The following is a 14,183-nucleotide window of genomic DNA, read 5'->3' as shown; positions in this document are numbered from 1 at the left end:
CCGAAACATTTTTCTTACTAGATTACCAGCTTATTATAAAGGGATATAACTCAGAAACAGCCATATAGAAGAGATGAATAGGGAAAGATGTGGGGAAAAGGTTCAGAGCTCCCATGCCCACCACTCTCCCCACATCTCCACATGTTCACCAACCCAAAAGTTCTGGACCAGGAAGGGGAACATAGATGAAATATTTATTACAAGTTAAAATATCACACTCCTCATGAAGAAACCCTTCCCGTCATTTAGTTGAACATATTTCCAGAGGTAAAGAACCAAGTGCTTAGCTATATAATCCATTCATTCCTCTGTGGGCATCTTTCATAATGAATGAGAATCAATCATTATGCTAAGCCAGGTAATGGTAATAGCACAAACTATATAGAGTCAGAAAGATGTGGATTCAACCTCTAGCTCTGCTCTCCTTATGTGTGGCTTTGTGAAAGTTACTGGACCTCTATCAGCTGAGCCTCCTCCACCACTCTGATATGAGGATGGTAATGATACTTGTCTCCTAAGGTACAGAACAGGAATAAATAAAATAATCAATGTTAAGTGCTTGGTGTGGTGCCTGGTGCATAGGAAATGTTCAATAAATGTTAACCATTATTATTATTAATCCTATACCTACTTTCTATAGCAACACAGCACAAATCTATTACCATTTCCACCTGGCAGCCCTTCAGAATTACAGGCTTCTCCTTCCAAGCAAAATGTCCTACGTATTGGACAGTATGGTCTGGATTCCTCCTCCCATCAGCAAACAAACAAAAATGTATGAGTATACTTCCCAAATAACTTTATAAAATGGATATACATAACAATTACAGTATTATTTTATACATTACAAAATATACACAAAAATATTTTAAAGCATGAAACAATGCTGAATAAATAATATGCTTTTACATTTACATCTTGTCTCACTAGATAACATTTTATGTGGCACAAAAAGCCTATTTTTCTCTCATTAATTATAATAAAAATATTTTAGAGAAAACAATGTCATAGGATGTGCTTCATTATTTTTTAATCCTTAGTTTAACACTGGAAAAGCAACCCGCCGGTCATATCATACCATATTTCAATGGCTGTCAAAGCTGAAGACAAAATATCATCACAATAAGTAAATCCAACAGAAGACAAGCGTATAGCTACACTCCCTGGGTCATCATACTCAGTGGTTCTATCCTTTACTTTTATGTAAATATGTTGATGAAATTGAGCTAATAAGTTTTCTTCCCTAATTTCAATCCAATGTTCTTACAAACTACTTGGAAGATACTGCATTTTTGTATTTCCAGTGAATGTGTTCAAAACACAATGAAAAAACTCTAACCAGTTAGAAAGTTGTATTTCCTTACTTTTTAAAATGTGTAATACTAGAGTTTTCACTAATGATGACATGCATCACTTTCAGCAATAAATTAACTATTTCCATTTTTTCCAAATGGTCTCTACATAGCAGATTTCTTACAAATGCATTGCATCACCCTTCCCTTAAGAAGACAAACCAAATGTGCCTAATTTAAAAATATCTGCTCTGTAGCACTATTTCTGAGATTATTTGTTATCACAGAAAGTATCAACCAATTTGGATCACTTATATTTTTGTTATAAATGTCTAAGTCTTCAATTTTGTCACTCTTCACAGTAATTTTCCACGAGATGACCAACAAACCTCTAGGTGATAATCAGGACCCAGAAACTACACAGAATCAGACAGGCAAGAATGTTGATTCAGGCAGGTTTATCAGCAATTGCTAAAGGAAATCAGAGAGAGGAAGTGGCAAGAATCTGGGAAATGTAGCTATGGCTTCCAAGTATTGCAACAGAGTAAGGAGCCTTGGGCAGCAGCTAATAGACCAGCCCACTCTGGCACCATGGCAGCCCCATTGGGACAACATTGACCTGGATGTGGAAATGGCATCTTAGTACCCAAGAGAACTGGAAAAAAGCAAAACATGGTCCAGGTCCTAGGAGAACCTGGAAATCATGTAGGGTCTCGGGGAATACAAGGTTGCAGTAGGACCAATAAGAGTGCCTGAACATGGATGGTGTTAAGGTTTCCTGTAAGGTACATTTTATTTTCTTGGGTACAAGATGAAACATCTGAGACCTAGACACTTCATCTAACTCTCTTAAGGCCACACATCTTAAGAAGTGGTACAGACAGAACTTGAACCCAGATCCTCTAGCCTCAGAGTTGACTAGTTTCAAAGCTTTGCTCTGTGCCCTAAGAATAGGACCAGAGCCTGATTAATAAGCCAGGATATTAGATCAAAACAGAATATGCAGCCACATTAACAGGGCTGAGCTCTTTAAAATGCTTCCCTTGGGTTCATTAAACTCTCCCCCAACCACTATGCTCTTACCCACTCCTGATTGCTAAGGAGTCTGTTTTCTATGGGGGCTGAGGTGAGTTTAAGCTAAATAGGAGTTAAATGGTCCCAGTTTTGAAGTTATGAGGCTGGGGAGGCAGGAAACCAGGCTCTCCACTGTCTCATGTAGTTCCTTACACAAAGTCATTGTACAGAAAGAAACTGAGGCTCTGAAAAGGCAAGTGAAGTACTCAGTATCATCCAACTAGTAAGAGGATAGGCACTCAAATCCAGGGTCTTTAATCTTACGTACAAGGCCCTTTTCATTATACCAGAGCTTCTTACACACTGCCATCTAACTCCAAGATTGTGGGATTCTACACCTAACCAATCTTTATTTAGTGATTCAGAAAGTACATGTTAGCTTCTTTTATAGTAGTGTATGTAAAGATGCAAATTCCCAATCGCTAAGGATCTGCAGTTAATAGAAATCTCAGTATCAGTGAGCCCAAGGTAACAAGTCTTTTCATGTATTAATTAAATGCGGTCTGTTCTCCTTCTTATCCATCATTGGATAAGTATCTTCTCCCAGAGTGGTCAGAAGGAAAAAGTTCATTTTATCTAGGAGACAAAAGAATTAAAAATGTAAAAAGCAAAAAAAAAAAAAAAAAAAAAAAAAAGACTCAAATTAGGTGTGAACAAATTCCTTATCATTGGAAACCAATTAGGAGGTAGGAAAAGGAGTTCAGCATTAGCTTCTAGGAAATGTGCTTTGGCAAAAATTATAGACCCCTAACCTGGACATACAATCAGCAACATACCATTCCTAAATCAAAATCAAATTTGCCTGAAGTATTTCAATGAGCCATCCAGTCTCTGGCATGAACTCTATTTTGGCCTCAGTTCACAATTACAAGAGCTAATTCACACAGTCTCAGAATTGACCATTCCCTTCCATGGTGGATTTGGGGTGGCATAGAGATAAAGAATTACATTCTTTGTTAGCATGTGTGATGAAGCGGATCTTTCCTTCCTGACTTTTCTCCATTCGTTGGGTTATGCAGTTGGGTCTCAACCAGCAACTGGTTTGTCCTGGCCACCACTATTAAGTCCAGTGTTATGTGATTGTGGAAACATGGGCCACCTCTGCTTAGAGAGTCCTTAAGTCTTATATCCTCTTTCAGCATCCAAAAGTGACTTCCAATCACTTACCCATCAAGTCTACACTTCCCTACCTAGTTGTAAAGGTTCTTGAGATGCTTCCTCCTCCTTCCCTTTCAGTTCCATCTTCCTCTGTTCTGTCACACCCTTCCTGTGGTCTATCCACATGTGTCCACTTCTCTCATTCAGGCCAATAAGCTCTATACTCATAAATCTGGGATTTTTTCTTTCCTATAAGAAGTCCTCCATGACTGTTCCAACCCAAATTGCTCTCCCCTTCTCTGAACTCTTAATACACTCAATAAGTAATACACAGTTTAGAACTAGACCTGTCTGAGTATTTCATCTGTGCTAGCCTGAACTGCTTAATTCAGCTGCAAGCTTTCTGGAACCAAGAGATGGTCTTTGGTGTCCACTCTTGGATGGAATGGAATGGAGGTTGTATGGAAGGAAGGCATATTTTCCAATGTAATAAAACTAAGAACACACACAATTTAAGAGTTAAAAACTCACCAGCTCTCCTGGAGATTAATAAAAGCATAATTGATGTTTTCACCAATGAGCCTCAGAGCTGTGGGGTCACCTGTTCATAAAAGGCAAGTATAACACTTGCTTTGGCAGTATGTGTACTAAAAGGCAAGTATATTCTTACATGGCAGCACATAGTGGGAATGGTTTCCAGCAATAGAAGGACCTCATTAAGTTCACCCCAATGGAAGCAGTGCTCATTTTCATTACCTCAAGATGAGGGACAGTCAGGCATGAAAGGTGTTAACATCAGCTCAGAATGTGAAACTGGCTGTTGAGAAAGGAGAACTGTAAGCTTTTCTTTAGAAGATCTTTTTGCAGGACTTAAATTTGCTGACATTTTACCCTCAGGCCTTTACCTGTTTTTCAAGATAAACCACAGTTGAGTGAATCAAAATAATTTTGCAGCAAACAGTCATCTGACCAAAGCAAACCCATTGAGACAGAGCTTGTAGGTGATTACCCATTTCCAGCCTCCATCAGACATGAATTTATTGATCAAAGGAGAAAAATGAATTGAAAACTAAGTGTTCATCCGAACTCCATTTCCTGAGTTATCTTGGGGTTATGGAGAGTCTTAGCTATAGAGTTATCACCAATAATCCATCTCACTAGATGGTCACTAGATCTTCTTAAGTGTCTTAAACTTAGCACTACTGGAATAATTTTAGCCATTTTGCTGTGTGTTTTCTATAAAAGCCAAAGATTTCCACGTGCATCTATAGACATTTACAGATATCCCTTAAGTATTGTGGCTTCAGAAGCTCATGCTATTGATAGCAAATAATGTACCATTCTCTTTTACAAGCATAAATTCTTCCCTCCTTCAATTTTATACAAGTAATACTAATTCATTAAGAGACAGAGCTAGGTTGCTATCCATATAATGTCAAATCCATTAGGTGTAATGAACACAGGTAGTGAATGATTCCTTTTAGTGCTCATCTTTTGACAGCACATAGCACATTGCCTGGCCTGATAAACATCAAGCAAATTATATGTGCCAACACTGTTTTTGTTTTTCAGGAAAAACATGATTTCTGTGCTCAGGTCATTCACAATCTGGTTGAAGAGATGGATATTGAATAAATAAAATATATAGTTTAGAATTTTGAAGGGTGTGAAAAAGAAAAAGTTCTAAACAAGACATGATTATACCAGGAATAAATCAGGGGCCTTAATTTAAATCAGCAATCAGAGAGCTCTTCACCAAGAAAATGACATTTGTAACTGAGCCCTGAGGGATAAGTTGAGGTGGGCCAAGAAAGGAGCAGGTGGTCAGTCTTCCATATAGAGCATGGGCAAATGCCTGGTAACAGGGAATAATTTAGTGTATCCGAGGAACTGGGTGAAAGCTACTGGTGTTGAAGTGTATTGGAAGGATGGCACGAGATAAGGTCCAAGAGTAGGCAGTAAGAAGTATCAAGTCTATAATGGAAAAGAACAAAAGAAAAGCAGAGGATGATAGCCATCTAATTTACATTTTTTAAAAGAATTCTCTGGATGCTGTATGGAGAATGGGTTCGAAAAAGACAAGATTACCTATATGGGAAATCTATGGCAGAGACCTAGAGGAAAGAAAATGGTGGCTTATTCTAGAATGGTATCAGTAGTGTTGGAAGTAATTGCATGGAATCAAGAAATCTCTTGGAAATGAAATCTAAGAGGACTTTGAGATGTATTGATGTTGGGCAGAGAAGAAGCCAAGTTTAATGGTCACATGTGTAACCAACAAATGATAGATGGTAGTGCTATTTATGAGGAAGTATTGAGAACAGTTTGGCAGAGGTGATGAGGGAAAAAAATTAGTTTTCTATGCCAATGAGACATTCTGAAGAATATATAAAGTAAACTTTAATTAGAGACAGACTATAGCAGTCAGAAGTCAAGTATCAATCTGAGTTGTCACCATATTGATAGTACTTAAAGCCATGGTAAATGAGATATTCCCAGCAAGATGATAGAGAAAAAAGGAAAAGGCTCAGAATAAAGCTGGAGGAGGGGATGTCAAAAATAAAATAAAATGAATTAAGAGGAAGAACAACAGATGAGTGCAAAATGACAAAAGCTAACAGGAAAGGAATATTGACAAAGAGTACTGAATTCTCCTGAAAAAGGTTTTTAAAAATGAGAATTTAAATTGCTCATTAGATTTATTAGTTATGGATTGGTGCGTTTGATGAATGACAAAGTAATTTTGGTGGAGAGATGCATCATGAAAATTCTTGGAGCAGGTGGAAAAGGAACAGCATACAAGAAAATAAAGACAACAGATGCAGACAACTCTTTCTAGAAATTTTACAGTAGAAGAAGGAAGAGAAACAGGGCTAGGGTGCAAGGAGAGACAGATTTGGAGTAAAAGGAAATAGCAACCATCAGGGAATCTATGTAAATGTGAGATTCAGTGTAAGCTGGTATTTGTCTTAGCCTAGGTTCTCTAAAACATGTCTGAGGAAGAACTTATATGCAAGTAATTTATTTTTATACCTAAACCCAAGGAAAGAGATTGGATGACTAAGGAGAACAAAATAAAGAAGGAAAGCCAACTTAGGAATGTATTATCAGCTCATCACCACCAGAAAATTGGGGTTCAGTCATGTTAGAGTCCCTCCTAAGTGTCATTTAGAATATATTCAGAATTCTTCACCCAAATAATAGAAGACAGGAGTTCAACACTAGTCAAAAGTTGCCCTATGGGGTACCAACTCCCTTGCACTTCCCAATTTGCACACGTCTCTGAATGGTAGAACAGATCCCTTTAGGTGTCCCACTCACGGGTGGCAAAGAAGCCCAGGGCAGAAAATGAGACAATCAGTATAGCTGCAACCAATATCTGTCAAGCCTGTATGTAGTTAGTTGCTATGGTAACAGCTAGAGTAAAAGATGGACCGAGAGAATGAAGCAAAGTATAGAGGTGTCTGATAGAATGTCTACCTTGATATTCACACACTCCACATCCTTTCCAGTCTCAAGAGATGAGATGGGTTGTGTCTAGTTCATGACAGAGTTGGCCCATAGGTTCTACCAATTCTTGGCCTGCAGTCTTCCCTGGCTCTGTTTCAGATTAATTACTCCAGGTAGCAATGATGGCAGACAAGTTAAGTGAGTAAGAATTTTTATATATTCCCAGTGACAGATTCAAGAAATGTTTTAGAAACATCAGCCAATTAACTCAATATTTTATGAGCACATACTACATTCCAAATCTGCACACAGTTGTATAGACTGTCAGAGGATATTAAATATGGTCCTTACTTTGATATCTCATTAAGGGCATACGTCATAGATACATGAGAAGAGATCTAAAAATGGTAGATGGCCGGATATGATTAAATTAAAGTGTGGAATAGGGCTGTGTCAAGCTAGTAGATACTTACTTGTGGCAATGTTTCTGTTAGAATGAGTAGAATCTCAGATTGTGGAAAGCAACTATGAAGGCCATTTGTTTTTGTAGAAACATCAAGCTCTCAATGTTGGCAGAAACTCTCCGGGTGGTCAAACTAGAGGTGATTTTTACTTTCTTCTCTAAATGTTACCATATTTTCCATAATTCCCACACTCAACATTTATTACTTTTATATTCTAAGAATTTTTTTTAACATAACCAAAGGATGTGGGACAACTAGAACTCTCATACACTGCTGATGGCAACGCATAATGGTAGTCACTTTGGAAAACAGTTCAGCAGATTCTAATAAAGTTAAATATACACTTACTATGCAACTCAGCAATTCTACTCTTAGGTATTTATCCAAGATAAAGAAAAATGTTCTTTCTCTCGCTTTCACATGAAATGCGTACATGCCTACACACAAACACCACCACCACCACCACCAATGTTTAAAGCAGCTTTTTAATTATCACAAAAACTGGAAACAATCTATATGTCCTTCAACTTATAAATGGATAAACTGTGATACACACTTACAATGGAATACTACTCAGCAATAAAAAACAATGAACTATTGATAAATACAACATGATGGAAGACTATCAAATGCATTATACTGGATGAAAGAAGCCAGATTCAAAAAGTTGCATAATATATAATTGCACTCATATAACATTTTGGAAGAGGCAAAATCATAGGAACAGAAACTGATCAAAACAAAGGAGTACCCATCAAGGGCTGTTGAAGTAATCAGCAGAACTGACCAAGATGGAGCCTCCATCAATCAATAAGAATGAAGAGGGAACAAAACACCTGAGAACCATTAGAGAACCCATAGCAGAATTCACTGACTCTCCGAGCTTAGAAGCAAAGAACAAGATACCAAAGTCTGCTCTAGCATCATAAACCCAAAAGGACACATGATCCTTCACGATGACTGTACCAGTGAAGATTCTTTACATTGCAAATGACCAAGACCAACTCTGGTTGGTCAGCCAAACATAGAAAAGAAAAATGGTAATGAGGAGGTATTAGAAGGATTCAGAGCAACTCACAAGAAAGAAGGAAATGCTGAACAAGAAGCTGTCAAACAACTCTCATGTGTCACTTCAAAACGTTTACCACTGCTGTGGCAGCCATTCCACTCACATTCAACCAGCTTAATGAAGGTGCAAATGGACTGCATCTAGCTTAGCCTTGTATACCTCTCATTTCCTGTCCTAGGTCTTCTGTCCTGGCAGGAACCCACTAGACACTAGGGCATGCAAGTCAAGAGGTGGGGAGTTAACACCATGGAGACACATCTGACCAAAACGAAATAATAGTCCATAAATAAATGCTTACTCTTCTCCCCAGTTCAGAGCAACAACTCTCAGATCCATTTTGAAAATCTCCTAAATCAAGTCCTTGGCATAAAGGACCAGTAACCAGTAGCGGTGGCCAACTCAACAACTTATCTTTGTATTGATTATCTTTCTTCCCTGTTTCATTACTGCTGCCACAAACTCTTTGAGCTCATTATCAAATATACTACCTATAGCCCAGGCTTCTCAAGACTTGCTTCCTGGGGAACCCAGGCTAACACAAGCAGGCCTTGGGAAGGATCCTTTATAGTTCTGGACATTTCAGCTACAGAAATTTATGGTTTATCTCTTAAGGGTGATGGCACCAGTGGACTCAGCTCTCATCAACTTCCAAACACTTCCCAGGAGACAGTCTGATTGACACAGTTTAGGTTACATGCATACTCCATCAAAGGGCACAGAACCTCATGTTCTAATCTCAACAGAATTATATGGACTGGGGTCAGCTCTCCAAAGAATATGTGAAGGTGGGAAACAAAGGGTGATTTAGGAACATTTTGTTATCTAGTTACAAGTTTCTTTTTGATCATGTTAACTTATCTTAAAAAAAAAAGAGCATTGTGCATGTAACATAGCAGCCCCTTTCTGCTTTATTTTCTCCAAGGAATCAATACCTTGCTAGACCTTGGTCACAGCCTTAAAATAGAAAAGGTAAGCATGAGTCAACAATATTATGGGATTTTCTGGTAGGTTTTTCTGATAGCTCAAAATCGTTATTTTGAATTTGGAAAGCTCATACCTTAGCAATTGTTAAGATAGCCATGTTCACTTTTTTCTCACTCTTATTTTGTCTCTCTCTAGGTTAATATCCAACACAGGTATTAAGCACTTGCCAGCTGTTCACAAGATTCAATCTCTCCAAAAGGTTCTACTGTAAGTTTTTCCTTGAGTATTTACCTAATCAATAGATGCTTGCCCAACAGCCACTGGGCCTGTAATATGTATTGTTTAGCCTACATCCTCCAAATAGGTCACTCTGGGTAAGCAGAGGTAGTAAGGCCAAGAGCAAGCAACCTTGGTTTTACCTGAAAGCCAGCTAAGCTCAGTGTGGAGACAGAAGTCTCCTCAATAAGACTGTTGTCAACACAACCAGTTTGTAGCAAATCAAGTAGTCTCTCCTTTCTTCACTATTTAGTGATTTACATGCCCTTCCCACTACAACTACCCCACCACCCCAGTCTTCTCCCACCCTCACCTCTTCCCTCCAGAAATCTACTATACTAGGCATAAAGAAACCACTTGACAAACAAATTCACACTGTCAGCAACATAAGCTATTTGCCTTTTCCCAAGACATCTGAATTTTTTTTAATTTTTTTTAACCTTTATTTATTTTTGAGACAGAGAGAGACAGAGCGTGAATGGGGGAGGGTCAGAGAGAGGGAGACACAAAATCTGAAACAGGCTCCAGGCTCTGAGCTGTCAGCACAGAGCCTGACGTGGGGCTCAAACTGACCGACTGCGAGATCACAACTTGAGCCGAAGTCAGACGCTCAACCGACTGAGCCACCCAGGCGCCCCAAGACATCTGAATTTTTAAAGAACAGGGGAAAAAAGTGTGTAGTGCCAAGTGTATTTTCAATAGTGAAATTTTAAGAATCTGGAAATGGTAGGGAAGTGGTATAAGGAGCTAAGGACAAAGGGGAAAAGGGAGAGAAAAAGAAAATCTTAACATTTCTCAAATTGTTCTAAGCAGTTTACCACTTCTATATACAGTTTATTTGTTAAATCTGACCCAACAGTCAAGCTTGATGGGAGGATGAGGGACACAAACCAAAAAATGAGACTTTCCCCACCCCTTCATTCAGGAAGAGAAAAATCAATGCTACAATTTTTCCTGTGACCCAGGTAGAAAAGGAGGTCAAGTGGCTGTGAGAGGGGAATTGAGACGGGAGGAAGATGAAGTCCCAACTATAGGGAATGGAGAAGTTTGGTTTGGAGGTGAAAGGTAGCTTTGGCATACTGAGCAGTCAAGGATAATAAAGGAGTCTCCTAGAACTTTAACACAGTGAAATTAGCTAAGGAAATGTTCAGAGACAAGAGACTGCATGTCTGCAATTTCACTTTTAAGAACGGATATACTGAAGATAAATTAGAGGTCATTTATTTCCCTAACTTTTAACTCATCATCTTTCCAAACAGTAACTGTTCAAACATTGCCTCAGCTAAAGACCACATCATGCCAAGGAAATTAAATGCTGGAAGGTTACTTGAGTGGAGCTGGCATAAATACCTAATGTACCTGTTCTTTCTTCTAGAGACATTCAAGATAATATAAACATCCACACAGTCGAAAGAAATTCTTTCATGGGGCTGAGTTTTGAAAGTATGATTTTGTAAGTAAAGAAAAAAACTCCAATGGAGTAACATTTGGTTTTTCATTTAATCATCTTTTTCTTAACAGGATGCTCCTTTTGTGTTTAGGTAACTTTGGCATTTCACCATTTAAATTTCTGTCTGGTTCAGTATTTTTCTCTCATTTCCATCTTTGTATTTCAGAATCACAACATGGAGTCATGTTAATAATTTATGATTCTGTGGTGCGATTCAAGTATTTAAAATTGCTCTGTGAGTGATGGTCTCCTGTGATGCAACATCTGTTCTGAAGGACAGAAGAACTCATGCATCAATAAAGCTAGTTATTGCCTGGCAAGGCTTTTGTTGCCCAGAGAAAAAGATCAAGAAGGAGGCTGAATTCAAAAGATATTCTCTCATAACCATGCCAAGCAGCTCCTATTCAACCCCATGCTGGGCATAAGATGACTTCTCATTTTCTTGGAACAATCACATTTTTTTAATGAGCCTGAGTTACTCCCTCTGACTTTTGGGAATGTTTTTAAATGCACTCTGTGCCATTGATGGACTACTTTGGAATCTTCTCTATTACGAGCAGTGTGACAGTTTACCCACTCCCCAAAATGGCCAAGAAATAGAGTGCTAGAGCCTACCCAAGAGTTTGTGGGACCCATGAAAGTTAGGTTAACAGAATGGCATTTGGGAAACTGGTAATTGCCATTACATCTGTAAAGAAAGCATTTTATCCTTCCATTTCACAAATTGTCACAATTTTAAAAAATATAGTAATGTGTGTTTCTGTTTGTCTTTAAAATATGTCATTATGTACAAAAGGTAAGTTCCAGCCAAGAAAGAATTTTAGTCATTTTCAAAGCAGCAACATGATTCAGTGACTACTCAGCAATACAAAAAAGGAAAGGGGGAAGAAACAGAGATGAGGAAATAATGAAGATTAAAGCTAAGCACAGCATTTGATGTAAATTAATTACAAAGAACAACAGAAAGGTTTCAAAGAGACTAGTGGAGGAATTGCAAGTGTGAAGGAAAAAATAAAATCAAAGGCATGTATTCAGAGCATATGTTATTACAACAAAAATTTTTAGTGAGTCCTACCTAAGCCTTGCTTTTAATACACTGATGATATTCAGAATTTATGTACACATGTATTGGAATAAGTTGATGGGGTGTGGGAAATATGAGTGAAGGAGAGAGCAAAATATATGAATTAAAATATAAACAGAACTAAAAGTGTGCAAAATAAAAGCAACTATTCTAAGACTGAAGAAGGATTAATTTATTCTGACTGGCGTGTGATGTGAGGGTTGAAGGAACAGTTTAATGAGGGAAAGGTGGCTGAGAAAGGAAGTTGCGTCTAAGATAGGCTTTAACGATAAGTGGGATGTAGCCAGGCAAAGAGCAAACAGAAGAAACAGAATCATCAAGGATATGAAGATTAAAAAAAAAAAAAAAAAAGGGAATACGGGAGATAGAAGGAAAAGGGGAAAATAGCAAGCACCTTAGTAACATCAGCCTGGCGGGTTAGAGCACAAACAACAGTGAATGGACTGCCGTGCTACATATGGAAGGAGACTAGTGATAAAGGTCATCAGTTGCCCCTGCATATCTGTGCTTAAAACTTGCCTTGGGGCGCCTGGGTGGCTCAGTCTGTTAAGCGGCCGACTTAAGCTCAGGTCATGAGCTTGCGGTCCGTGAGTTCGAGCCCCGCGTCGGGCTCTGTGCTGACAGCTCGGAGCCTGGAGCCTGTTTCCGATTCTGTGTCTCCCTCTCTCTCTGACCCTCCCCTGTTCATGCTCTGTCTCTCTCTGTCTCAAAAATGAATAAACGTTAAAAAAAAATTTAAAAAATAATAAAAAAATAAAACTTGCCTTAACACAGGTGTCATTTTTAAATCCAGTAATTCAAAGTCACTTAATATTATCATGTGGCAAATCTATTCAGAATATTTTATAAAAATGTATCATTAAGTGGGAGTGTGCTGATATTTCCACTGTTTTCTACTTTGGCAAGCCATTATTTTTGTCCAGAACACAAGACAGAAGAGCATACTCTCCCAAAGAGAGCTTTCTTGAGAGTCAATACTTCTCAGACATATCTCTAAAGGATAAATTCATTTTTGTGAGAACAAAATCTTTTCTTGACCTCAGATGGTCCTTACCCATAGATAATAGAATCAGAAAATTCATACTCAACATAGATTAACACTCCAGTTTTTCTTAATTTTGGTGCTACCTCTGGATGCAGGGCTACTTTCTCCCCCTATGAATATTCAGAAAAGGAAGCATGGCAAAATGGCATGGAGGACTGATAACATTTTCTATGCACTGGCATTTTTCAAAATACTGACACCCTGTTCTAAAAATACCTTTATTGTACATATACAACATACATATAAATATTACACACACACATTTTTTTCAAACAACCCAGTAATAAAGGATTATCAAATACTTGGCTAGTGACTCAGAGGAAAATGAGTGATTAAATGTCCACCATGTTGAGGCCTCTGAGCCCCTTCCCACCCCTACCCTGCAACCAGAGGGTCCGAATGAAAACACCTAGCCATGGCCAATTAGCAGAATGGCCTCAGATTTGGGGAAAAATTAAATGAGGCTACAGGTCTATCAGCTCCCACACATCCCAGCCATAGAAAAGGCTCACTCCATGTGCATTTCCTCTCTTCCTCAACCGGTTTCTATCTCTCTTGCCTACCCCAGGGAGCTTTAATAGGCCAGGTCACCCCCAGCACCTTCACTCTTCAGGCTGAGGGCAATTTCTGCTTCTGGAGCTCCTGAGCCTCTACCAAAGCTACCTATGTGTAAAAATTCGAGAAAACCATGATCCAGTTATTCATTAGTCAATACGGTGCCCAGATTGTCCTTGTCGTCATCATCATCAGGCTTTAAAACGGCCATTGTCTCTCTTAAGAGGCTAAGAGTTATACTTCATAAGTGTCAGCTTCTCGTTGTTAGTGGCTGAGTGCTACCACCTCATGTAAATCCCAGGGCAGAGGTTCTGGGCATCACTTGGTTTTTGTGTAAAGATCCATTGTTGACATCAAAAAATTCTACCCTCTCCCCATATGATGGTATCCATTGATTAAGCA

The 14,183-nt window shown here is 38.6% G+C and overlaps 1 protein-coding gene across 1 annotated transcript in view; it reads left to right on the top strand.

The window, feature by feature from the left end:
• The window catches only part of FSHR (follicle stimulating hormone receptor), a 179,081-nt gene that overhangs the window by 143,996 nt on the left and 20,902 nt on the right, over positions 1-14,183 (top strand). Inside the window, 2 exon segments of the mRNA XM_047854444.1 lie at positions 9,567-9,638; positions 11,023-11,100. Coding sequence (XP_047710400.1) covers positions 9,567-9,638; positions 11,023-11,100 — 150 coding nt within the window.

This window comes from Prionailurus viverrinus, chromosome A3 (genome assembly GCF_022837055.1).
Source record: "Prionailurus viverrinus isolate Anna chromosome A3, UM_Priviv_1.0, whole genome shotgun sequence".
NCBI lineage: Eukaryota > Metazoa > Chordata > Mammalia > Carnivora > Felidae > Prionailurus > Prionailurus viverrinus.
Note: the sequence above shows the minus strand (reverse complement) of the source record. Positions and strands in the feature narration are given on the sequence as shown.